This window comes from Triturus cristatus, chromosome 4_1, assembly GCF_964204655.1.
Source record: "Triturus cristatus chromosome 4_1, aTriCri1.1, whole genome shotgun sequence".
Classification (NCBI taxonomy): Eukaryota; Metazoa; Chordata; class Amphibia; order Caudata; family Salamandridae; genus Triturus; species Triturus cristatus.
Genome location: NC_140585.1, coordinates 1125602858 through 1125630856, shown reverse-complemented (window position 1 = coordinate 1125630856; position 27999 = coordinate 1125602858). Strand labels below are relative to the sequence as shown.

Sequence of the window (27999 nt, the reverse complement as noted above, 5' to 3'; positions counted from 1 at the left end):
ATTTTATCACAGCACATTAAAAATTGCACTTCAAAGGTATTTTGAACATCTTGGTGCTTGCTTTTTGCAACATTAGTGTCACTTCACAGAACAGGAACAAAAAACACAGGAGCATGTATGTGAAAAATGTATTAGCCAGCCACTAAATAAATCCTGTTTGAAATGCATAGGTTTGGGGTATTTTTTTCTGGTTGACTGCAGTCATAAGTACCCACTGAAGACTGGAAGGGGTCGTTCTACCTACAACCTTTCACAACGGTCAATAACTAACCACCCCAATTGAGCTCAATTAACATTGTTTACCGCTCATGCCCTCGGTCATAAAGTAGCACCCTCAGTAACATAATTCTCTTGCTATTGGCTTTGCTTCCAAGTTTTACATGGATGGCCAACTAGGACATTCCCTGCCAAGTACAAGTGCATCTGTTTGTTCTCCATTCAATGTTAACCAGTTTTCTGACATCCATACCTGGATCTCAGTCAGGAAAGTAGCAATGTTTCAAAGTATTTATCACATGGTTAATGATACTGTTTTGCTCAGTTGGAAGATGTGTGCCATCAGTAAAGACCAGGTTAACCAGCTCAAACTGTTGCGGAATTCCTGACAGGGACCTCGTGTACATGTTGAATTGATGAGTTAACATGAAGAAGCCTTGAGTCATTCCTCAGCCATTCAGTCAATGAAAAACCCCCAAACTATACATGATTATAGCACTTTATTCAACAGACCTCTATTCAAGTAATGCAAGCTCAGTAATGCCAAACCAGTTGTGTGTTCATTCAAACAGTGAGCAGAAAACCATAGGGGTCATGGTCATCTCTTACCCTTGTCCACAGCCAAGAGAAGCGTAATTCCGAATAACAGCCTATCACTAGAACTATTTAATATGAATGGAAGTAATACTCTGCTGGCAGACTTCAGTCCCACAGGGACAAAGCTGAAGAACACTGTTCATGCAGTAGCCAATCTACTCTTAATATCTCAGGAAGAATGACCTATTCACACCAATACTGAGAGAGCTCCACTGGCATCTGAAGCCGATCTAGATTACATTCAAACTAAATCCACTGTACCTGTTGAATCAGATCAAGACCTCTGTTGGCACATGCAAGATGCACATCAGCAGCAGTTATAACCAGCATGGAAATTAGGAAAAGCAGGAAGGAGAAGACAAGGCACTGAGGGCCTGATTTCGAGCATGGCAGTCTTTGACCACCATACTCGGGGTGGTGATTCTGCATCTGCCCTATTACGAGGCAGCTTTTTGGACCGCGGCTGGCTGCGCCAGGGAACCACCGCTCCCTGGCAGTTGCACAGTGCAGAAGCCTATACAATATGCAAGGCTGGACCACCGCAGTCCACGGAGCATATTACGAGTTTCCTCTCCACCAGCCATTTCATGGCAGACTCATCACCTTGAAAAGGCTGGCAGAGGGGAAACAAAGGGGGTCTACAGGGCCCTCATGCCCCCGCCTCTATGGGGATGCATTCAGGGGGACGGTCTCTGCTCAGCTGTGCACAGCCTGCGCAGCACCACCTAAGTCGTAATCGGCCCCTAAGCCTTTAGCTGTGCTTCAAGAATGTAGAGTTCCATCCCATTTCAAATACACCATATCCATTCCAGCTCCACTTCCAGAACGAGTTGAAGACACATCGCAACACCAAGTTACAAAGTAATCACCAAGCAACAGCCCTACGGAAGCGATATCAATCTCGCCCATTGCTCCAGTATACCTAAAAAACACTCTCTCCAGTATACCTGCAGTTTCCCACCGTCCTCCTTTCTCCCATCCCCATTACATTTCTAGGACCTCCTCCCACATCCTATGCTGCAACTCGGCCTTATCTTCAAAATTATTTCCATGTACGTTCTCTCACCCAATCAGAACCCTTCCTCTCCAATGTGATTCCCAGTCGCCCCCACTCTTCAGCACATCCCCCTCCATGGCTATTACATCAAGTGCGTCCTGGTCCTTCTAATTTTTCCTGTGTAAACACTCTTATATAACACTCTGCTACTTTGTAGCTAGGTTCTAGCCACATAAACCCCACACATTCCTGCATCTCAGGAAACTCAACAGTTCAATACGTTTTGGAGAAAGAGGATGGTCTTGCATGATTTTGGGCGATATGTATGAAGCAAAATTTAACTCGCAAACACGGCGAATTGCAAAAAACAGCGTTTGCGACTAAAATTTTGCTAAACGCGATGTTGAAACATTCTCGGATCACAAATATAAGGAATCGCTAAAATAGCGATTATTCACACTGCGAATATTGGTGCGAATTCCAAAACTGCGATTTGCAACTAGCAAAAATCGCAATTTGAAAATTCGCATTTTTGGTAATCGCAATGAAATGTTTGAAAAGAAAATCGCAAATTGCGATTTCATCATATTCGCAAATTTGAGAATCGCAATTACCACCAAGTCTGAGCAGGTGGTAACCAGGTGCAAACTATTTAAGGAGGCCCACAATGCAGCAGATTTTTCCACAATGACTGGGCTGTATGTGATAGCCAGGAGGCTGCGAATCAGAGCTGCTGCACAGAGGAGGAGACGCCAGGAGAGGATCTTTCGTGCGCACATAACCCTGTTCCAGCGGACTGAGGAGGAGACCCATACAAACTACAGGCTGGATGAAGAGAGCATCCTTGATTTAATTGAGGAGCTCAAACCTATCCTTGAACACCGCACACACAGGACACACACCATCCCCACCCACATCCAGGTCCTGTGCTCACTGCACACCTCTTGGCATCAGGTAGCTTCCAGGGGGTGATAGCCCCAGCAGGAGGGGTCTCACAGAGTGCATTGTCGCGCTTTTTCCACGCGTTCCTTGATGCCATGCTCCAGAGGCTGCATCACCACATCCACTTCCCCAGGACACCACAGGCACTAGACCAGACCAAGCAGGAGTTCTATCAAATAGCCCAATTTTCCCACATCATTGGATGCATAGATGGGACACATGTCACAATATCCACCCTTCACAGAACGAGTATGTGTTCAGGAATCGCAAATCCTACCGTTCCCTGAACATACAGGTGGTGTGTAATGCCAAGCACATCATCACCGACATTGTCGCAAAATACCCAGGCAGCACGCACATCTTCCGCCACAGTGGGATACACCGTCGACTCACAAGTGGGGAGTTTGGTGAGGGATACCTACTAGGTAAATGCATTTGTACAAAGGACACACTAGTAAAGGATAGCATTGTCAGGACAGTGTTTAACCATATTCCTCCCACCCCACAGGTGACAGTGCGTATGCGGTCCGTGATTTCATTCTGACTCCCTACCTGAATACTGCCAACGCTGGGGAGCGGAGGTACAACAGTGCCCACACAGCAACCCGATGTACCATTAAGCGGACCTTCGGGATACTCAAGAGCAGATTCAGATGCCTACATAAGACTGGAGGGGCACTACAATACAGCCCACAGACCTGTTGCAAGATAGTGGTAGCATGTGCCATGCTGCACAACATCGCCACCAGGAAAGGCACCCCAGTGGAGCTAAGTGAATCGGATTCATCCGATGATGAGGGGCCAGCGCCAGGACGCATGCCAGCCGGTGTAGTTGGTGCAGCTGCTGGGCGCCAGAGGCGAGGTGAGATTACACGCAACTATTTCTAGGTAAGAATATATGACACAATGCTAAATATCAGTTGTGAGGCAGTGTTATATTTCCTTAACTTCAGAATAGATGACGGCACACGGCCTGTGTTCCCCACAATGTATAGTCAAATGCACAGCACATGCTATTATCACAGTGCGATTGCACAATCCGGAGCAAGTGTCCATGTGAACTGGGTTGAGGCACCCAACTCCTGGTCCAACTTAGTACACCTCAAGTGTGGCGCTGTCGTGCCGGAGCCCCTGGCAGAGGGTGCACAGTGCCCTCTTCACATTTCCCAGTAGCCCTGCTGTGATGCCCACTACGGCGCCTCTCCGGAGGGGGAGGCGGGGGGTGATGCTGCTCCTGTCTGATTGTGCGTCCTCATCTGTTGGAGTGAGAACTCCTGGTCCAGTAGTGCGAGCTGCCCGCAGCTCATCCACAGCAGATGTGATCTGTACCAGGGCCCTTGCCACGTCCTGGCTGTTGTGTGCCACCCCACGCTGCATACATATGCTTCGCCTTGACAGCACATTTGTTGCTGAGGACAGCCGGTTAACTGCCTGTGTGTACAGGTCTAGGCGCTGCATCTCCCTGTGCCTAGCAGCACGATCTGCCCTCAGTTCCGCACAGAGTGCCTCCAGGGCACCCGTCATGCCCATGAAGCCAGCCCTGACCTCCCTCTGAAATGAGCGTATGTTTTTTGCCTGCAGGCGCTGTACCGCCAACATTTGGCCCTCCAGCCCGCCGAAGACTGTACCCCCTCTTGGGGCTGCTCCACTGGTCGATGTACGTGCCCTGCGCCTTGATGGAACTGGCGGGATCGGATCAGCACAGTGTTGTGGCTCTGGCTGTGCTGGGACTGGTTGTACATCGCCATCTGTGTCCTGGTCTTCATCCTCCCATGGGGGCAGTGGCACTACAATATGCCTGCGGCGTTTTGGAGGGATTACTGGGCTGTCGTCATCCTCCGTTTCATCCTCTTGCCCTGGTGCCTCTGGGTTTGATGATTCGTCCTCTACTCCTCTGACTAGTTCCTGTGTTTCTGATGGTGCTGTGGACGTAAATGCACACATTAATTTTCAGTCCAGACTTGCACTTGTCATGCATTAAATTTCACCGTTTGGATTTACATGGGTCCGGTCTGTCTGTATTTTGCCTTTCCTGATGTGCATATGCTGTTAGGGACTGGCTGGGTGTAAATGCACCACTGTAATGTGCATGTGACTACATCTCCCATAATGCATTGCTGTGTGTGCTTGGACACCTGCACTGGAGTTTTTGTTTTGTTCTGCCCATGGGTCGCTATTGGGTCTGTGGGGGTAGTTGGGGGGTATCAGGGGGGTGATGGCATGCTTCTTACCTTGTCTTGGTGCCGGGGGGTCGGAGCTGTCCCGGTCAGACACGCCCATCACTCTCTCTGGTAGCAGGGTCCCCTCAACCAGTTCCTCAAGTGGTGTGGAGTCAGTGGCGGTGGAGGTCCCAGCACCAGTCTTCTTTGCTTGCTCCAACCTGGCAGCCACCTTCTCCTTGGAGCGCTGGCGCATATCATACCAGCGCTTTCTTAGATCTTCCACGCTCCTGTGGGTGACATCTACTGCATTGACTTTGCGCTGGATGTCCGACCAGATCCTACGCTTGCGTGTCTCCGGCACCCGCAGGGACTTCTTGCCAAAGAGCAGTTTGTGGCTTATCACCATTTCCTGTATCAGGACCTCCAGTTTAGTTTCAGAAAACTTATGTTTTCTCTTCCTGGGTGTTTCCCCCTGCTGCTGTTTGTCCTGGCTGGCCATGTCTCCAGTGTCTGTCATTGGTTCTTGCACTGCAGAGTTCCCTCACCTCCACTCCTTCTCTCACACTGTGCTTCAGAAACTCAGGTGCAGCATGGGTAGTCACACTTCCTGGTTGTGATGTCATCATGCTGCACCCGAGTTTCCGATTCTCTAATTTGCGAATTTCGCAAAATTGCGATTTTTTCAGATAAGGAATCGCTATTTGAAATCTCGCAATTAAATAGCGATTTTTAGGGGGCGCTAGGTTGCGCGCTAGCAGTATGGCCGCACTGTAGTGAGGCTCCGGCAGTCCGATGCTTTAATCCTGGATTTATCCTCCCAAATGGTAATGAAGACGCCTGGAAAATAACTTCCCAGGCGCGCGCTGCCTGGCTCCTGACCCGGTGTAATTTTCAGCTGAATTAGAGGCTGACTGCCTCTGTAGCGGCGGAGTGAAGCGGCGACCGGGGGCGAGGGAGCAGTGTTGCGGAGCGCTGAGGCGGCGTCACCCCCTACGCGAGCTCCGGGCTGACCATGAGGAGCCCGGGCCATCAGAGAGGGGACGAGCGGAGAGGACGGAGCAGCGGGGCGGATCCTCGGTAGGAAGAAGGTGTTGACCGGGGGCTGTAAGGCGGAGGCCCAATAGACCCCACAGCGACAAAGGAAGCTGCAGCGGACAACGGCAGGAGGGCACCAGATTGACTTGGTAACGGGCGCTGCTGTGAGTGCGGCTGAGGTGCGGCATCCGCGGGGCCCGCGGAGATCGGTGAGCCTCTGCGTAGCACACGGAGTGCGGAGCGTTGCAGTGGGCGCCTGCATCTGCCCCCCCCCCCCGCCTTGATTGAAGCCAGCGGGAATCAGATGGGGGCCGAGACGTGGGAACTGTAGGCCCGTGATGGCGGGACGGGGCGAAGGCTGGCGCCCATGACCCAAACGCGGCAATCTGGAGAGCGCTGACCTACCAGAGGAGGGTGAGTGATCCATCTCATGAGGGCGCTGGAGGGTGCTTTCCCACGCGCATTAGCCTGCACGTCGTTACTAGGAGGACACTGCTGCTGTTTTGCTGCCTGAATTGGGGAACTGAGTGCTGGCGCTTGAGAGGCTTAGGAGCAGTGGCCTCACTGAAAGATGCGTTTGGAGAGGGGCGCAATGGAGTTGGAGGAGTAAAATGCGCATTGGACTGTGGGGTCATGCGGCCGATATTGCCAGTAAGGGTCTAGTGATGGCTGGGACCTGCTGAGCGCATGGAAGGTTCTTCCTGACGTCCACGCTGAAAGTGAAGGGACTGAGATTACACCCGAGGCCCAAAAGAGCGACTCTAGGAGTGGGTTCTGACAGAGAAGAGCCCCTTGGAGTTATTGCAAGTGACGGCTGCGCTCTCTGGCGCTGAGCCTGTGATAGGAGCTCAGGGGAGTGGATTAGGTGCATAAACACTGTGGGGGTGCACTGCCTGGGCAGGTATTAGGGGCGCCATGGGCAAAACGGACAATAGACAGCCGAAGCTCACCCGTGAAGCGCGGTCCTCGGCCCGCGCAGGCGGACCGGGAAGCTGACAGGAGAGAGGAGGAACGGGGGGGGCGGCTGCACAGGATACTGACATACAAAGTATACTCCAGGAGGTCAGACAGGGCTTCGCCACCATTGTGGATAAAGTGGACAGAATGTCCACGCGGATGGATGCGATTGCGCACAAGCTGGAGGGGCATGACGAACGCCTTAAGGAGGCGGAGAAGCATGTATCAGATGTGGAGGACACAACCTCGAGACATACCACGCAGCTGGCCCACATGGATAAGCTCATAGCAGCAAAAAATGAGGATTTAGAAGCGCGCAGCCGGCGCAATAATATTCGAATAATGGGTATTCCGGAATCGACCAATATAGGGAAAATGGAGGAATACGTCGAAAAGCTGCTGCTGTCCGCCATTGGGGCTGAATCCTTCTCCAGCCAGTTTATAGTGGAGCGGGCCCACCGCCCTCTAGGTCCGCGCCCCCCGCCCGGCAGTCCGCCGCGTCCCATCATAGCCAGACTTTTGAATTACAGGGACCGCGATGTGGCCCTGAGAGTCGCACGAAATAAACAAAAATTGTCCTATGATGGAACTGAGGTGGAGGTGTGGGGTTCCGGTGCTGCCACCTAGAAATGACCCCTTACGGGTATTCCCCTGAGAATGCTCCCTGTGCAGCTGCTACAGGGATTGACGGGGTATTTCTGTTTGGCATGGGAGGGTGGGAGGGAGTACTATACTGGCAAGTTGGGGGTGCTTCAGTGGGTGGGAGTGGGGGGGGGAGAGGGGAAGGGGTATTTTGTTGTTTGACATCTGTGCATCGAGACTCAAAGCTAGCAGGCGTAGTAACAATGCCAGGGGTAGGGGAGTTGGGGTGCCTGACATGCGGTCCGGGATGGGCAGTGACTGGTAGGCTGGGCACACGCTTCTCCCTTTTTGCCTGCTACAGACGGATGGCATCTGATTCGGAAGATGGCTGAGATTTGGTCTGGACAACTAAACATACTCACGTGGAATGTCAGAGGCATGGGAGATCCGAGAAAGAAAAGGCAAATTCTGGAATATTTGGACAGGCACAGAGTGCATATAGCTATGCTGCAGGAAACGCATTTTGCCCCGCAGAAATCACTTAACTTTGCAGGCAAATGGGCAGAGCATAGAGTTCTCTCTTCGTATTCGTCATATGCGAGGGGTACAGCAATCATTATAAAAAAACAAGACGCCATTCCAGATGGCCGGGGGTGGAGAGTGACCCAGGTGGCAGATACTGCTTGTCATGGGGGCGATTGGGAACTTCTTCGGTCACCCTTGCTTGCTGTTATGGGCCGAATGTGGATGCACCAGAGTTTTACGTTTCACTATGGGCTAGGATACTGGAAATAGGCTCCAGCCACATTATTTGGAGGGGGGGGGGGATTTTAATGTAACTCATGATTCCAGTGTAGATAGATCCCGTCCAGCCCCGCACCATTACACCATTATTCGAAAGCGCGTGCATTCCTCCATGATACTATCACAGCTTACCAGTTGATCGATGCTTGGAGGCATGCACACCCGCACGGGAGGGAGGGTACGCATTTCACGGCGCTGGCGGGGTCATGGGCGCGGCTGGACTATTGGCTGATCACCCGAGGGTTAGGGCCGGCGATAGTCCAAGTGCAGCACTTGGCCAGGACGTACTCTGACCATGCCCAGGTAAAACTCACGTTGTCCTCCTCAGAATTTGACATGCCACGCAGGGCGTGGAGGCTTCATGCCCCTATATTGCAAGACCCAGTCTTTAAGGTGGAGCTGAGTGAGGAAATACAAGATTTTTTCGCACGGAATAAAGGCTCAGTGGATAGTGTGGAAACCATCTGGGAGGCGTTTAAGGCCACACTCAGAGGAATATGCATAGCAAAGGGGTCAGGAGTCCTTAGAGATATAATGAATACGCTGCGTAGGCTGGAGTCAGAGCTTAAGGCATTGGAGGGACAACTGGCGGCGGATCCGAACAGCACTGTCCGTAGCAAGTTTAGGGAGACTCTCTCGGAATATATGGATGCGGCGCAAAGGGAAACGAGGTTTCGAAATAAGGCATGGGTGGCTCGTCACTATGGAGAGGGGGAGCGCCCTGGCAGGACTCTTGCGCAAGTAGTTCAAAGACCTCTGCATGCTAATTACGTGTTGGAGCTTGAGAATGCGTGTGGGGAGGCCCTGCGGGATACCCCTAATATCCTTCATGAATTCACGCAGCATTATAAACACCTCTATGCTACCAAGTGTAGTGAGGGCCTGGACCTGGCAGGGTATCTAGATGATGTCGTACTAGGCTGGTTGAGTGACAGACAGCGGGAATTCTTGTGCGCCCCGTTTGAACTGGACGAAGTCCGGGAAGCCATTATGAGCATGCAAAGTGGGAAGGCTGCCGGTATCGACGGCATTCCTATAGAGTTCTATAAGACATACATAGATCTAATGGCGCCTATCTTGCAGGAGATATATGAAGAGTCATTAATGGTGGTCCGCCTGTCCGCTTCCATGAGGGAGGCGATTATTGTCTCACTCTTAAAGCCGGGGAAGACACCCACACAGTGTGACTCCTACAGACCCCTTTCTCTCCTTAACTTCGATGTCAAAATTCTGGCTAAACTCATAGCAGCTCGATTGAGCCTCTTGTTGGAGAACTTGATTCTACCGGATCAGTCGGGCTTTGTGCCTGGGAGGGCAACATCGCACAATCTGAGGACGCTTTTTGCCGTCCTCAATAACGTATCCCCGGACTTGCCTATGGCAGCGATATTTTTAGACGCCACTAAGGCTTTTGATTCCATTGAATGGGATTATATCTATGGGGTCATGCTAAGGATGGGTTTTCCGCCCCTCTTCCTCTCCTGGATTCGTCTCCTATATTATAAGCCGGTTGCAAAGGTTTTGGCTAATGGTCACACATCTCACGCATTTCCAATTACGAGGGGCACCCATCAGGGGTGTCCGCTCTCACCCCTACTATTTGCTCTTGCAACAGAGCCTTTAGCGGCCAAACTGAGGCAACACCACAATGACAAGGCTTTGCGGTGCAATCAGAGGCAAATCCTTGTACCCTGATATGCGGATGACATTACGTTATATGTACGAGACCCGCAGCAAAATCTAAATCCCCTCCTCCGGGAATTTATAGTCTTTGGGAGATTGTCGGGGGTCCAAATAATCTGGGGAAAATCTTGCGTCTTCCCTCTGGCGGATGCTACGACTAGCTACCCGCTCGATTATCCATTGGAGTGGTGTGATACGGACATGCGATATCTAGGCATTCAGATTACCAGGAATAGGGAGGACCTAATGCGTGCAAATTATGGTACTTCATTGACCCGTATAACGGAGTATGTGTCCCGCTGGATAGCTCTTCCGCTCTCTATGGCAGTGCGTGCATCTCTTATTAAGATGGTGATACTGCCACAACTGCTGTACTTGTTTTTAAACATTCCGTATTACCCGGGTGCCTATTTTTTTCAGACACTCAAGGCGGAACTAACGCGCCTGGTGTGGGGAGGTAGGCAGCCACGGTTACAGTGGCAGGTCCTTACTAGAACCTTTTCACAAGGGGGGTTTGGTATACCAGATTTCGAATTATACTACTGTAGTGCTCAAGCTTATTATGCATGGTTCTGGGTAAAACAGCCACGGTATATGCCGCAGGTAGCGGCGGAGCACTGGTTGGCGCACCCCACTCCACTAGAGGGAGTGCTGTATGACCCGATCCGGCCTCGGGACAAGGCACCGACTACCCTCACATGTACTGCTGGAGCGTGGCAGCGCATAGGGCGCATGTTGCAGGTCCCCTTATTGTATTCCCCATTGATGCCCCTTACCTACCACCCAGATATGCCTCTCCTCCAGGAGGTATTGTTTCATAACTTCAAGGAGCGCACAAACATACACACTTGGGGGGATTTATATCAGGATGGCCGCTTTCGCACTGTTGAACAGGTATTCCTGGGGGTTCAGCAGACCCCGCTGGATGTTTTCCTTTATATTCGCCTTCGGCAAGGTATCCGGGCGTTGACACCGGATTTCCCAATGGAGCCCAGTGCGCTGACCCCTCTGCAATTGCTGCTTAAGAGTACAAAGAATACGAGGCTAGTTTCTTTGATATATCGCACGGTGCACACACAGAGAGAGCTACTAACTACGTTGTCCTGCACAAAGTGGAGTGAGGAGCTGGGGCAGGTCCTGACGGATGATCAGTGGGAGTACTGCTGCTTGCGGACCGCGAGGGTGTCGGCCAGCAGCAGGCTTCGCATGATACATTACAAATTTTTACATAGGCTGTACTATACCCCGGCCAAGCTATTCAGGTTTAATTTGCGAGATTCTGACAGGTGTGATCGGTGCCGGGCTCCGGGGGCGGACTTTCTTCATTTGGCCTGGGAGTGTCCGGAGGTTAATGCCTTTTGGGGGCGGGTGTTTGACGCGCTAGCCCGAATGACGAATATATGCATCGAACCCGCACCTTTGGTAGCCCTTCTAGGATACACTAAATTGATATCGGCAGTACACCGCAGGTATGTTGCACTGGCCCTCCTGATGGCCAAGAGGCAGGTGGCCTCCTGCTGGGAACGGGGAAGGGCGCCCAAGTTCAAAGATTGGATAGATGATCTAGTGATTTGCCAGGAACGACTCAATACATATGCGGAGATGGGGCCTAGTGCTTCGAGGCCTAGGGATATTTGGGCTCCCATGAGGTGTTACCTGCTGATGGCGCTGAATGTGATTCTTTCCCCGGCGGCGGGCGACTAGACGCGTAGAGGCTGTGGCGGGGCGGAGGGGGGGACGGGGCCTTTTGAGCGGGGAGAGGGAGGAGGCCCTTAAGTGGTTTGATCCTAGGTGGAGGGATAAGACCGGGGGAAAGCGACGGGGGCGCAGAGCTATGCTATTGGAGCAGACATAATGTTCCCATAAATTTCCAGTCTTTTCTGATCCGGGTGGCAGGGATCCCTACTCACGGACTTGAGGGAAAGCTGGGTAGGGTGCTGGCAAATGCTGGATATGTTCGCAATGATTGAAATGCTGCACAATACTTGGTTAATTAGTCATATATGTATATGGTGGGGTGGTAGTGTGGGGATGGGAACACGGGCCAGTGTAGGAAGTAGGGGAGCCCTGGAGGAAATGGGGCCAACATGTGGGCATGCTGAGAGGGCTCGGAGCAGGGGATGGACACAAGTGAGAACATATAGTACTGAAATGCGTGCTGGAAGGACAAACCTGCAAACGATGTTATGTATAATATGTGATTTGATGTATCAGATGTCATTGATGGTTATGTTGAATGTAAAAGAAAAACTACAATAAACAAGTTTAAAAAACCAAAAATTGCGATTTTTACAGAATAGCTATTTAATTGCGATTTTTTATTTACATCCTGTTTTGCGATTCTCAACTTGCGATTCGCTAAAAATCGCAAATTGAGATTCGCTAAAGGGGGGTATGATACATATGGCCCTTTATTATCTACCCGACTAGCCAATTTCATATTAATTATATTTAGTGATAAACAGATTGCAGACGGATTTAGAGTTTGTGTATTACCCAGTGTGCTACCCTCACAACATGGTGTCTGAAGGCTGCTAATTTCTCTCTTTTTTTTGTTTTTTACAATACAAAATTTGTAAGTCCTAGAAAACTTAGGTTTGCTATGTTAGGCAAACTGATTAATTCTAATTGGTTTTGTACATTAAGAGGAGTGTTTAGTCTGATTCCCAACATCTACTATTTTCATGCACAAACATGGCTGTTTTGTACCCTAATTTGTTGAATTCTTACGGCTAGTTTGTCAGCAAAAAACTAAGGGCCTGTTTCATAAACTGCACTTTTTAGGAACTTACACTTTGTAGAAAGTTCTCCACTACCCATGGCCAACCACTGGTACTGCAACACCCTCCCATAGGGGACTTAAAATAAAACCCCATATGAAATGATAATAAATTATTTAAAATAGTAAAAAATATAAGTACATATAAATTGATGTTTAAAAAATATATTTAATTTAAAAAAAATAGTACATATATATATATATTATTCAATTATAAAATAACAGAGGTGTCCCTACCTCTGTTACGTTCTACGAGAGGGTTTTGCAGTACCAGTGGTTTGCCATGAGCAGTGCAGGACCTACTACAAAGTGTAAGTTACTACAAAAGTGCAGTTCGTGACTATCGAAAAGCAGTAAACTTAATCAAAAGTGTAAACTTACTCAATAATGTGAGTATCCTTTGGGAATCATAATGTGAGTATCCTTTGGGAATCAGGCACAATGTGTATTGATTGAATCGAGGTCCAGATGCCATCATTCTTTTTTACCTCTATCCTCATTTAACCAGGTTTTTGCATGGCTTTGAGGTTTTACTTTGTTGTTCTTTCAGAACTAGATGAAAGAATGGATCTATATTAACTTCTATGATTGATTCCTCAGTTGTATATCTGCTCAGCAGTGAAGATTCTAGAACACTGGTTCCAATTTTCCGTTTTATTTTCGTGTTAAAAATATTAAGCATTTGTTTCCTGGAGGCATTTTCTGCTTCTACTGCGTGGCACATTTTACCTCTCTTTCTCCATTCACCGCGGAATTGTTTCTGGTCAGAATCCTCCAACCCGGATAAGAGACTGGCTGACTGAAAGTGTCTTGGAATTGGCAGAAAATATACTTTCAGCTAAATAAATCATACTTCAGCCTAGAAAAATGTTGGGGAGTGATAAAATCTTGCAGATGCAAGGCAATTACACAAAAGGCTTTCTATGGGCATAATTTGTTCCAAGCTCTATATGAAGTGAAAGAATAAACAAATCTCGAAATCCTGTCGCTCATAACCTTCTGAATGGCCCCTCGTTAGTGCTCACCCGAGATTCTCTCCACAAGCTCGTCTTCCTTTTTCACACACATTTCTCCCTTGCAGTTTTCAAAACATGCCAGTTCAAAGGAAGCTTCACCTAATAGGAGGAAAGCAATAGAAGTTAATTTTACTATAGGGTAACGTGCAAGGCATTCACTCCAGATACTTCCACTTAAGTTCATGGGAGGTTTTGCGATATGCTGTAGCTATTACATCAACCACAAATAAGTTGGCCAGAAATTGTATTTACACATATGTGGATAAGTGGTTTGTTATGTAGTCACTTGTAGAAACAATTACCAGATCTCACCAATAGTGATTTACAAACATGTTTCCTACACTTTTTTAACCAATTAGGAGAGCGCATTTTTTATTATAGAAAACTGAACAATGCAGCGACAAAATCTAAGCTTACTTATATCAAGTAAGGACATTCTGCTAAACAGATACCAGTTAAGGGGCAAGCAATCAAATTATAGTCATGTTGTTCTCTTTTCCTATTCTGAGCGGGGGAGGAGGAAAGCAAAAAAGTAAGAGGACGAAAGGAAGAGGAGGCAGAAGGAAAAGAGGAGAAAGAAGAGGAAGAGTTCCTTGGTCACTATTCTCCAGATCTTTTTATATTGGTCATTCTTAATTATGGAGAACCTCTTGCACTACTTCCACATGGTAAAATGTTCAAACCTCTGTTTGTTTCCTACTCCTAAGAACAACTGTTTCCCCAAATCAGTAGGTGCTCTTACAAAGTCTACCCCTACAACTCTCACTTCTTCGTAAAACAAAGAAGTAGATGGTTTTTTAGAGCCCAACCATCTTGCCTTCCTTTGTAAATTATGCCTAGCAACATCTTTTGAGATCCTTTTAAAAGCCTGGATAATACCAATAACTGTATTATATTTTATTAATAAAATGGAGCCAAAGATCCAAACACAATACCCAGTTGTAATTGAAAGGGGCCTGCTCCTTTGACGTGTTAAGAAATGAGTCTTGGAGCTTACCTCCCCTGCCACGCCTCTTCAAATGTACAACGGAGGGAGGTCATACATCCGGATATACACACTGGGCCTGTTAATTGCTCTCAGTGCAGTGCGAGAGCCAGACGTCCTTGAGCACCTCAAATGAGAGGCCAGCTTTGAAGGTGAAAGCAACTATGGATGCCGAGCCCCCTGTGAGTATTGTACGCCCAGAAATATCCCCAACCCCCTCCCCTAGCCTCCTCCAGGATCATAAGATCCATCAATCTGCCACCTATTCGTCTCTGTATGGTGCACCGAATTTACGCATGTGAATTTTCTGGGCTGAGCTGTATTCAACAGTTGCAATATCCTGTTCGACAATACACATTAAATGCACCACTGACAATCCAAGTCATTATCTCCACAGTACTACACAGACGTTTTAATTTGCTCAATACTAGACCATCAAGTTGACAGCATGGAGGACACAAGTATTAACAATGACTCGATCAGAACCACGTCGTTGACAAACTATAAAACAGACCATGACAACTAAAATGTGAGCCAGAGATTCATCGAACCGAGCTCCATTCACGTGCAGTTTGATTCAGATGCCGGTTACAAGGCACCACATCCCCAAGTTTAACCCTGGATGAAGGCTTGGCGGGCAAATAAAACATGGCGCAACTCTGCAGTCTAATAATGTTAGACATCCATGTTTCTTACAATAAATTAATATCAGATTGATAAAGAAAAGGTGAAGTGCCTTCAAAGTCAATATCTTTTGATGTCAGAAGAGTTCCATGACAGTAAGTTGCATCAGAGACAGGGGCTCAACAGAACCACAGTTCCAACTTTGTGTGACTAACTGTTTTCTAAAAAGAAGTCCCCATAGTTTTCCATGAATCGTATTCCTGCACTTATTTTTCACCTAGATGGGATAACAGTTAGAATAGAGCTCAAATGAGGGTTTAGTACATCTAGCAGGTACTGAGGACGTGTAACTAGCCGTAGCAGCATTGTTAGTTTAAAATAAATTTGGGGTGGACGTTACTTACCACATCATGTTCAGATATATGTGCCTACAGCATTAAACTCTGACAAATCTGTTCCAAACTCATTGAAAGAATATCGCTGGGAAAGTAGCGAACTTAACATTAAGTGAAACTTCATCAGTGGTTGATGGAGTCAAAAGTATTTCTGTATTGGAAGCCGTACTGGGTGGCACATGGTTTAGAGAAGAGACCTTGTCACCGTGAAGAACGCGTTTTTATGTTGTTGAGACATCACTGAACTATACACCAGCCTCTCACAAATGCCAAACAGTGCGCTCACCTATGTTTTTTCCTTCAGTATTTGGTTCTTCTTTTGGACATATCTCGTCCTCTTGTTTCACACTCAGGGAAAATACAGATGTGATAACAGGGGTATCTAAAATGAGAACAAAAATAACATGATTTAGGGTAATAATTTAGAAGGATTAACAGGATTTACTCTAGAAAAGAGATCAATAATAAAAATGGTAATTATAAGTGCACTAACATTGCTCACTTTACAACTGGTGCTGTCTGTAGGTACTGATGACGAGTGTTGATGCTTAATCATCTCAATGCTACTCATGTTATTACCCTCATATTGATGAGTGAAATGACTCGGTGGGATTCCAGTTTACAACTTGTAACCTTTGTTTAAACACAGATCTCTACACGGGATGCATTATCCCACCACGCTATCTTGCCTACAAATATGCATCCACAATCTTTGTGAGGGAAAACATTGTGTCAAAAGTCCTAAAATTCCTTGTTTAAAGTAGACATGAAACCTTAATTATTTTCGTGCACTGTTCGTGGTTTAACACGACATTACTAAAGCAACGTTTTATAAACTTAACATTCTCTGTGTCAACCTGCTCTTCTGCTTCCGTCCCACGGATACTGGTTTTGTGCAGTTGTCCTCTCATGCATAGACAATGGCATTGCTATATTACTCCCAGGTTGCACACCAACACATCCTGCCTCGTATTGGGCTTGAAATTGACAGAGCATGTCGTGGTGTGGCTAATGTTATCCCACTAGCAAGAAGCCCAGCAAAGGGTGGAGCCCACAACCTAGCTTCTTGTCCACAAAGTCCAGCGCATTTGTGTAATCTCTGCCCAGAAAATATAGACCCCATAGCAACTGATCAAACATCTAAATGTAGTTGCTCACAGACTACCATCAGGTCAGGGTGGCATAAACATGCTAGAGGGCGGTTATTTCATGCAGAATGCTCTCCCTCTGAAACTCGCTCTCCTTGTCCTTCTGTCTCTATTGAGGCAGGGTCTATTTTTATGCCTACCTAGCTAACAGGTTTACGATTTCCGCTTGTGTAAAAGATAAGAAAGTGGTTTCCCCGGGATGTTTAAGAGCAATTATTCGATTCTCGCTAGCTAAAAGCATTTTTTTTGTGTTCTTTTTTTTTTTGGTTAGTAAAGCATAAGATAGAAAGCGCTTTATCGCCCTCAAGTGGCCACAGTACGCAATTGTTGTTTAAAAGTTCCAAACACTAAAGTATATGCATGGTTTTCTCTTTATTATAAAGCACATGTACAAAATGTTCGTCAATTGTCTTTCATGATTAAACGCCCAAGCCCCTTAAATAAGTAAGATGGTCGCATGATTTGTGTACCACAGCTCAGTTAGGACCAATGAATAAAATACGTGGTTACAATAACTCCACTACAGCCTTACCAAGGTAATGTAATATCATTAGCATGGGAATTACTAGGAGTAATCTTCACACCAACGGCTGAAGTGCGAGTGCCTACATTACCACTTGTAGAATTACATCCCCAGGATCAGCCAATACCCCCTGCCCCTCCTTGCCTCTGTGGCGCTGTACCACATTCCATTAGCACAAGTCACTTTCAGATAACTGACCACGTAATGCACAGCAACCAACACCAAATTGTTGAATTAGTTCTTCACATTTATATTTTGGAGTATGTACTTGGTGACAGGAGGTTGCGTCTGGCGTCTCCTACTTTGTGCCACAAATACGTGTTTATGGGACTGCGTCTGGCAGCTCACATTTGTTTTGAATTTTGATTAACTATTTGGTGTAAATTGTATTGTTTGAACGTTTAATTCTGTAAGGAATGGGAGGCATCTTATCGCAATTGAGATTAACAGTGTCTTTTTTCAACAGCGTGCTTCCAAAAGGGGTATTACTTTCCTTCATCACATCGCCTTTTGGTTTCCTCTGTCAGGCCTGGCAGCAGCCAACGCCTTTCAACTTCTCTCTCCAAATTGTAAAAAGTGTCCTATGTTTTCCGCCTTTTTTTTCCAGCTACATGCAGTGTACTTTAATAGATATATTATTTCTCTCCTTCTTTCAGTCTGCATTTTGAGTCTCTCCCTCTCTTATCTGACTAATGGGCCTTTCTCATCGCTTTCTCTCACAGTGGTATCACAGGATTTCACTACTGATTAGGGAGATCTTATACATGGGTGTACTTCTCTCTTATGCATTGCAGTGAGAAGTGATCAGCAGGAACATCTGGGTACGTGGCAAGCACACCCACTTTAACTGAGACAGGTTCAATTTGAGACCACGCAACTGGTTCGCGGTGCATCCAGTGGATACTCTGTCTAGCTTCCAAGTAGCTGTCTTCACGATTATTAATTACGTACTTTTTGGCACGGTTTTAAATAGGCTCCCCTATTTCACTCATTACACCCTGAAAAAAAGTACATTCAGTTCCTTGACGGTCACACCTCACGCTTCTCATCTCACCTTTCTGGCGTGCTTGGACCCGTAGTAAAGGATCCTCCCAATTGAATATTGAGGCAAGTGGTAGAAAGAGGGGGAGGAAGGATTTCACAGGCATTAATTGCCCATATCACACAGCAACCTTTTTACGTTTTCTGGTTTCTATTACGTCCTAGACTTGGCCCAGCATCAAATGATAGACCAGCCAGACAAAAGAAAAAAAGTGACATAATAAGTTGAGGTCAAGGACTGCCATTCCTTACCGCCTAGAGCCCAATGATAGAAGCTGTTATACCAGGTGAAATGGAGCTATTGCCTTTGATATTTTTGGATCATAGGCTTAATATAGTACATACAATGTTCTATGTTAAAAGACTAAAAATGCCATCAATATAAGTAATATAGTTTCCTGGCAGAAAAGAAAATACTTTCAGTTTCAAATGCATATGAATATCTTTCTATTTAGATGACCAATTATAATTAATAAAATAATGTTTCATTATAGACCTGATGAATATCTTTAGGCATCCATATTTCAATACACAAAATGCAAAGGCCGACCTGGTCAGCTAGATTCTCACTGAAGATTACACCAAATATTGCAGTACTAGGCAACTAAGTACGAAATAATTTACTCCTACCTGTATCCAATTCAACAACAGCCCGAATGATAGGGCAGATCCAGGAAGTACTGCCACAGAGCGCACACAGTTGGAGTTAGCTAATAGAAAAGATTTCGAAATTGTGTCTCGTGGCCAAGGAAGTTAGTGACACTAGACTTAGAGCAAAGTAAATGTCAGAGCAGATGGTGAACATTAGACAGAAGATTGGAATTAGCAAGATAAGACTGTTCTCTTCCGATTTCTTGTGCACAGAACTGCACAGAAGAGGGGAGATAAAATGATGGAGTGGAATGCACGCTAGCTACATTTTCGTTTTGGATCAATCTATAGGTCCAAAACATTATTGTAGGCTCTTAGGAGCAAAGCACTAGAACATACGGCGTTTACACAACGTGCATGACACATAATGAACGTGGGTTGGGTTTGTGGGAGCCTGTGTTTGACTTGATGGTCACAGGTTCATGTGCTACTAGGTCTATTGGGCATTTCATCATTCTAAGATGGATGAAAGGAGTACCATTGAGTTGAGGGAACAATAAGGATCTGCTATCTAGCGCCAAAATGCCATTCTGAGTGAACGTGTGCTTTACAAAAAAAAGTGATATTATTTTAAAATGATCTATTCAGCATAGCGTACAATTAAACACAACACATGTTTTTACATGTTTACGAGGTAACAAAGGGTTAATAGGCTTTCTCTTAGGCTGCCGTTGGAAGTAGCACTCCTGGCCGACCACAGATTCTGGGCGTTGGGCCAGGCAGGAAGGCCATTAGAAATGGTTTCCTGTGGTTAGAAACGATCAGGAGACTGGAAAAGAAAATACATAGATATATATGTATATAGTTGGCAGAGCATGAACGAGAGAAATACATTGCCTAGGATCACACAATTTGGTAACGGGGGAAGCCGAGATTGAATACAGTGTTTCGGGTTTCACATTGTGCAGTTTAGTGACAGAGTATGTATATATATATATATACATGCTTCGCTCCCCTATGACAACTGAACGAAAGCAACACTACTGACTGGCGACATCTCTTAAATTAATTATTGTTCAGAATTATGACACATTAGAGGCCATCCTAACTCAGGGTTACCATGAGTGCAGCTGTGTGTGAGGATCTGAGGAATACGTTTTCGGATATGCACAGCTGCGTGCAGCCTTCAAAATATGAGACAACGACCAGAGATCCGTAGGAAGAGATTACCACAGGTAGCCACCACACCAACTTCCTCCACACAAGCCACAGTGCTAGAAAACTACAAAAGAATAAATATTACGTGCAGATATAAAGTAGATTTCAATGTTAAAGGACAGTATGCATGGAGTAAGCAATGCTCAGTATTTGTCAGAATAATAGGTATAGATTTAAAGAGGTCTTTTAAAAGTACAGTTGCAGACTTTAGTGGTGGGTGCATATATTTTACAGTTCGACCACTATGAGCTTTTGTCTCCCTTAAATGTTTCTATCTCCTGGGAACTATTAGAGTACGATGTTTTGGTTCTTTTTTTGCTTTCGGAGTGAATTGATGATTAGAGGTTTTGCAACATTATTATTATTAGGTTCTTCCCTGCGTCCCCAAGAAGTGTACTGGATTTCCTGTCTTCGGGATGTTTGCTTAGATAAGCTCAATGTTATTGTTTTCATCACCTCTTGTCTGGTTAGAAATAAAATATAAATAAGAATAAAATATAACAGAGGAGTACACTTAGATGCCTTAAATTTCATTTATAGGCAGACTGCAACAGGAAAGATTTGTCATGCCACAGGCCCTGCTACAATTTCCCACACGTTTGGATCACAGCTGGACCATGTGTCCATTATGACATTAAAGCAGCAACAACTTTCAGCAATGCCTGAATGGACTGCTTAAAAATAAAATAGGCAAAATAAGCGCCACAATTGAGGGAAATAAATAATTAAGAGAAAGAAAAATAGTTATTGCCTATGAATTGCCCTCTTTTCACTCACAAATATTACAATGTTCTGGCAACCACCTAACGCCCCATATACCTCTCACTGAACAATTAATATATGTACAAGTCACATCAACTAGTCCTAACAGTGACATTGAAATTATGAAAGAAGACATATATTTGTATAAGTTAACATGCGCTGCGAAGTTTCTTTCTACTCAGGTACTCAGGCGGAAGGAGAAGGGCCCCATCATTCCTGAGGTCCGACCTATCAGTCCTGGAACACAGATTTTTTAAACGACATGTTAAACGTATTAGTCTATTCACCAACATCTGCCTGCATTGCCGAGAAGAAGGCATCGTGTTTCCATTGACTGTCCAAAGAGGAAGAAGACCGTGATGAGCCGCAACAGGAACACCGCCATCTTCACAAGCAGATGTATATATAGAATAGCAATAGGTATATTGCGTTCTTGAAGGGTTTTGCCTACTTAAATGGTGCAAGGAGAAGTACTGTTTTATATGTGTATCTAAAAGAAATAATGTGATTGTATATTAATGTTTTTCATTTCTAGGTTCTTCAGAGTTGAAGAGAATATTGTTGTAACAAATTACATTGTACGGTGGAATGTGCTAAAATGCATTCTAATGCAGTGTATTCGCCAGGGACTACAAAGGATGAGATAAAAGAGTAGTAATATTATGTTTATATTATGTTTATATACTGATCTTTAGTAAGGAGTATATGCCAATGCAGAGGGATAGGTACACAATGGTTCGGATTGCTTCTACTACACATGATATCATGATATAAAGATAAAGGATGATGATATGTACTATGACTAAGTATATTATTGAAAGGGGTGGAAGAAAAGGAAGAAGGGAACAGGGGAGGATGTAGGCAAACAGAAGAGGGAATATGGATAGGCACAAATGGAAAGATATGTTTTCCAACGATAATGCTTGCTTCCATGGCCCGTCTTTTTCATGGTTCATCACTTGTAGGACGTGAAGGAATGATCAGACTGTTTTCCTAAATGCTGGTACAAGGGTTACATTGGAAAGGGTACTTCCACTGCCCAGGCCACTTCATTTCCCCACATTAAATGGACTTCATCAACATACCCCCTTACTCAAACTACAAGTACATGTTGGTTATTGTGTGCATGTTCAGCAAATGGACCGAGGCATACCGATCCAAGAACTGCAATGTACAAACTATTGCCAAATGCCTCCTGAAAGAGTTCATACCGCGCTTTTAAGTACCTATGTTTTTGGGTTCTGACAATGGACCGGTGTTCAGCTCACATGTGATTGAGGGGTTGTGCAAGGGGCGAGGAGCTACACAAAAACTACATGTGTTCCACAGGAAACTACCAAGTGAGAATGGCAAGCTCATCTTGAAGGGTTGCACGTGCTACACACAGCAGAGAAAGGAAGAGTGTGTAAGCGGGCCCCAAGGATACATCACCTAAAGAATGTCTGGGAACATCAATGCCCCAACCCCTCAGTCTGCAAGTTGTGACAACGAGACATCTTTACCTTTCTCATCACTTTGTTTTCTTCATATTGAAAGTGCCTAAGTAATAGAAGTGCTAGTAACCTCTCAAATTACATGAAGACAGGCACCAACGGTTACTTTTTCTGTATCATCACTGAGGCTCTACATTATTGCTCTGCAAACTTTTGAAAAGAGTAAAAGTACAGCAGAAGATAAGACATTCTTCCAACTAGTAACACTAGCCACACGTACCAACGATTGGAACAATGCCTCAAGACTTTCAGAACAATTAGAGAAAATGACCATGGGTGCTACTAGCAGTATTGACCCCCATTGCTGCCATTATAATGACTAAGCTCCATATAGTGTATTGTGATCACAGTGTTATACCTGAGATACTGCTTAAATGACACGGAGATATTGTACCAAATTGAATAGATAGCCATTGATAAAGACGGGACAGGGGGACAGTGACAGGGCAGGATGTTATGTTTGCACACACCGGCCAACCGACACAGAAAACAGCATGTGTTACAATGTCATACCTGTCTCTAAATACATGCTGTGTTCTAATGTACAATATGCTCGTCAGTCAGCACACCATGTCCGTAGCAGTTGCACCTCCTGAGAATAGCAGACTTAGCAAAAGGAGAGCAAGGATAGAACAGGGAATGTGAATAACTTAGCACTTATAGAAGTTGTAGAAGTAACACTACACTAAATGCAGCCTGCTACCATTACCAAATACCTGAAAAGCCTGAAAGGTATGCTGTAAGGATTTTGTTCAAGAATGAACAAGAGGAGGGAATGAGGCAGGGTCTATTTTTATCATATAGTATCCCAGGCCCGTTCTGCCCACACCTGAAATATGAAACCCTTGCATAGGCCCTGCCTGCCTGATTTGTAGGCCTTTGTTAAATTGACCAGAGTTCTGCACCCATTTTACTGAACAGCAGGCTCTAAGCCTGTCTGACTGAAAATCCCAGCCAGCTTCTCTCTGCGAGGCACACTACTCCAGACTGGATAGCCCCCACCCTACCTGTGTGCAAAGTTCACTGTCGCTCTCTCTATCCTGTCGAAATATAGCACACCACATCCTGGGTACATCTGGCTATGAGAACAGAGAAGTTCCCACCACAAGAGCGTTAGACCAGGGTGATGGATGTGGCAACCCAGATATATATATATAATTCCCTTACATCTTTTCTGCTTGCCCTATGCAACTTAAGACGAGCGCTTGGCCTGAGAACATAACCTTTCGCCTGGTCTATGTTCCGCATTTGGTAGAATAAGCGCAACATTTCTGATAAATGTGTGACCCGTGGTGTAATTGACGTAGGTAGGACTGACATGAGAGGACGTTGCTGTAGGCACTTCTCACTGTCTTAAAGGGTATAAAAGGACACCTCACAGCCTTCTTGTCGGACTACCTCCCTGTCTGTATGTAGGTGACAGACTGTTAGGAGCGTTCCCGTGCACCCCACCTCAAGTTAAGCTGCCCCTAAAAACATTAAAAACGCTCCCTCGAACACTAGAAGGACTCTGTAAAGTACCCCAAAGATCTCAAGGCTCTTTTCTTCCCCAAATCACAGGGTCCTTATAGGTGAAATTCCTGTTATCAGACAATTAGGATAAGATAAAGTAAGTAAACTAATAAGGTATTTTGTATATGTGTTTGATAAGTGAAGGATGGGGGAGACAGTGTGGAGCTTGTGACTTGGGAGTCAAGTATGAAATACTCTCTTTAGGAATTAAAGCAAAATATTGTTTTTTCTGTGAAATACTCCTCTTAAATTGATACACAGAATGGGCTTAGCGAAAGAAACTGCCCTCTGCAGCACAGGAGTACAGTCACCGTCTCTCACTCCTCTGGCACGGACTCATGTTTTAATATTCTTGATTCTAGGATGGGATGTGTTATACTCACTCAAGGGACTGCTGCTGCTTTGAAGTCTCTCCTGTGGATCCTGGGAATCAGTTCCGTCATCTTCTTTAAAAATATCTGAAATGAAAACATTTGCAGTCATACAAGGGAGTGTAAAAGTAATTCTCACACAAATATATATTTAAAGTAAGAATGTATTCATGAATGTAAGAGACAGGTGTGCAGTGGAGATCAGATCACCCTGCTCCAATAATGGAAAATTTCAAGATTTGAAAAGACCCACAGTACATCCCATCTACCAACTGTTTTAAGCAGCACATGTAGTTGAAGGAAGAATGTATTTGTGAGAAAATGCCCCTTTCTGCATGGTCACGCCCATTTGTTTTGCTGAATTCCATTGCTGGTTTTGAAACTGTGCATACTGGTACACTGCTGTCCAGAACCTAATGTATGTGCACTGACCCCTAAAACGTCAAACTTTGCTGATCTCTAATTGGCATATTTAACGTTCATAGCATATGGAGTCCCAAAATATACTAATGGCACGGAAAGTTAAATGTCGAGACAAGACAAACTTGCCCCATGGTCTGCCATGCAGCGTGGCAGCTGCAGTTTAAAACTACAACCTGACCCACCAAATGAGCCTTTTGGACAGGAGAATACTTCAATTTGAAATATTAATGAGTCACCTTTTTGTAGGTCATGTAGCCCACCAGGCAAGGTGCATGGTATTAAAAATTGGACATGTAGAAAGGCGTTTTGTTCCTCTCACAGGAAGACCAGTTAGACAATGCCTCCAAACTTAATTCACTTTAAAGGGACCTCCCATGTCACACAACAACGTAGCTCACACCTCTGCAGGCCCTCTCTTTTGTCCCACTTGTCACACAGGCACCCCACCCAGTGTCGGGAAAAGCTACTCCGGACTTGTTTGGAGTGACAGAGGAGGAGGAGACTGTTCATTACCCTGGCCAAACCTGTGTGCAGGCACACAAGTGCAGCACAAGGGAAGATGGGGTCTCCATCTTAAATTTAGTGAGTATAAGGCACTGTGGGATTGTCTGCAGTATGGCACACAAAAACTGCTGAAAAGGTGGGTACGGTTAAACCGGGTAACTTTTACCCTATTTATTAAGGAGGGCCAGGAATCACCTCCCAGCCACAAGCTAGTGCCAGGCATAAATGTGGCACCCCAAGACACCTTCAGAACACTCAGGCCTGTGGAAGATCAGAAGAAGGACTGCACCTGATGTTTGAGACCTGTGAGAAGACCTGAAGGGCTGGACCTGCCCGCACCTGTACCCAAGACAAATATGTGAACTCCACTGGTCATTTGGCTGAGCTCCTGCATAAGTACCAGGGCCACAACAAACTGCTTTTTCCTGAGACGCCCAGCTGACCAGTACCAGCCGAACCTGACCTGTACCCTGCTGGTGACCTCTGCTAGAGAGGGTCTTGACAAGTGTTGTTCCTGAGGTCCTGGGCCCACTGGCTTTGTCTGATTAGACTTCTCCTAACATTTCTGAAAATATGGGACTCAGAAACATTTTGTACTTGTAGACCTCCCTAGTACCGGGACAACCTGCCAAGCCGATCCACCCTAGATGCTGTGCCGCTGGGCTGAAGTAACAGGTTTTCCCTGCACGGATCGTCTCAGCAGCAGAAGTCCAAGTCTGCAGGGCCTTGCCGAGAAGGTATCTGGCCTCATGGAGCCTTCTTCAAAGACTGCCCACAGCCTTGCCCCCCTGGAGGATTCCGAGCTGTGAAAAAATGAGTAGGGGGCATATTTATGTTAAAAATCACACAGTGCAACAAGTCACCTTGCTACGCTGCGCAATAGGGAAGGTGCAAGAATGCGCAGTATCTAACCTAACATCATATGTTGCATGCCTGTCTTTTCCCTGTGCTGGCACACAATGGGCTGCCTAGCGCCAACAAAGGCACCCTTGCATCATGGTGCAAGGGTGCCTGCTTCCTAAGCAGGATTGTCTTTGTGCGGGAAAGGACACTTTCCTGCTCACAAGGAATCCTGAGAGGCAATTTCCTCTTTCTGTGTGTGCTGCAGAATACAGCACACATAGAAAGAGGAAGTAGCTAGAAGAAATAGAGATATTTCTCCTTGTTACGCCTCACCTGGAGAGGCGTAGCATTTTGACAAATTCCCAGCTGTACCAGTAATGGTAAATCTGGGATTGCGCCAAAATTCATGGGTGGATGTTTGGGAAAACCCACGCTCCACCCATGGAACGCCTCTCAGGAGAAGAGTAATGCAATGCAGTGATTTGTGAGGCGTTACTCTAGATTTATCAGGCCATGCAAGGCCAACCTAGGTGACTTTGCATGGTTAGATAAATCAAACCCTAGAGTTGAGTTGCTCCTGTGCCCCATTGCGTGGGGCAAGGGCGACGCAAGTCTGTGATAAATTTGGTCCTAGGTCTGAAAGTAAATATCCTGACCAAGTGATTGCGGTAAATATATCACACCAGCAAAAGGATTCCATGGGTGCGAAATTCAAATTTTTCTTCTCCAACTTGTTCCCACAATAACCAATAGCTTCACTAGGGCCTCGTACAATGTCTATCAATCTTCTTAGAGCCCTCCTCGGATATAGCTTGCTTGCCCCGCAGAAGAATATTAACTTCCAGTAAAAAGAAAACTAATCCCCACTGTAAAACCTCCTACTGGGTCAAACCTGGTTGGTGCATTTGACCTGCGCTCCATTATGGACACCATTAAATTGTGCATAGATCCTGGCCTACTGCGACCATACTTAGTACTTTTTGGTGCAATTGTTATTTTCAAAATCTAGAAATCCATACCTCCAATTCCTCTTCATGGGTTTTTGTCCATTTAGTGTCACTTTGCTCATTAAATTATTCCCAATTGGAGTGGATGTTTATTGTGCTGTGTTTTTGACTTTTTATCTGTTTTGGTAGTATTAAATGATTTAAACATTTTCTTCAAGTTAAGCCTGTCTGCTCTATGCCATGGCTACCAAGGGTTGAGCTCATGTTCAAATGATAATGCCTTTAATACTTGTAGTGGACCTCAATCCACCCCAGCTAATAAACCACTTTCTTATATTATGGCTTTGAATTTTTGATATAATTGTGTCTAGTCATCCAGTCATGAACTGGCTGGCAAACAGGTGCTACTGCATTACCTGCTACACATTCTATCAAAGTTTACTGTCACAAAGCGGGAGTCTGAGGAGATATGGCATCGAATGTATGATGGAATTTCGCATGCGTTTTTCACGCATGTCTTGAAAATCCGCAATTTTAACGAATGCGTCTTTAGCAAGCATTTGTTCTGCACGCAAGTCGTTTATACTATTCCAACTCCAGTCTGCACAACAGTAGGGAAGGTGTTGAACTTTAAGTCCTACACCACGCCGCCATTGCGCCTCTCTAAAGCAAGTTCTTTTAATGACTTGTGTGCAGAACGATTGCGTGCTAAAGACGCATTTGTTCTGTTGCCGGCGCTGTGAAGGCACATCGTGATTCTGGTTTCGTCTAAAGGATGTTCCCATGGCATCCTGCATCTTTCGGCTCTGCTCGGGGCCAAATAACAATTAACTAATTACTGAAGTATAT

At 45.7% G+C, this 27999-nt stretch overlaps 2 protein-coding genes across 2 annotated transcripts in view; one reads left to right on the top strand and one right to left on the bottom strand.

Moving 5' to 3' along the window:
• LOC146856132 (uncharacterized) overlaps nucleotides 1-27999 on the top strand; it is a 376777-nt gene that overhangs the window by 66002 nt on the left and 282776 nt on the right. Inside the window, exons 9-10 of the mRNA XM_085651211.1 lie at nucleotides 8621-9651; nucleotides 27522-27631. Coding sequence (XP_085507337.1) covers nucleotides 8621-9651; nucleotides 27522-27631 — 1141 coding nt within the window. The remainder of the gene's footprint in view (nucleotides 1-8620; nucleotides 9652-27521; nucleotides 27632-27999) is intronic.
• Nucleotides 2383-27999, bottom strand: part of LOC146856133 (uncharacterized) — a 40507-nt gene continuing 14890 nt past the window's right edge. Inside the window, exons 3-6 of the mRNA XM_085654176.1 lie at nucleotides 24446-24520; nucleotides 16061-16156; nucleotides 13780-13869; nucleotides 2383-4674 (exon numbers count right to left, since the gene is read on the bottom strand). Coding sequence (XP_085510302.1) covers nucleotides 3845-4674; nucleotides 13780-13869; nucleotides 16061-16156; nucleotides 24446-24520 — 1091 coding nt within the window. The 3' untranslated portion in view covers nucleotides 2383-3844. The remainder of the gene's footprint in view (nucleotides 4675-13779; nucleotides 13870-16060; nucleotides 16157-24445; nucleotides 24521-27999) is intronic.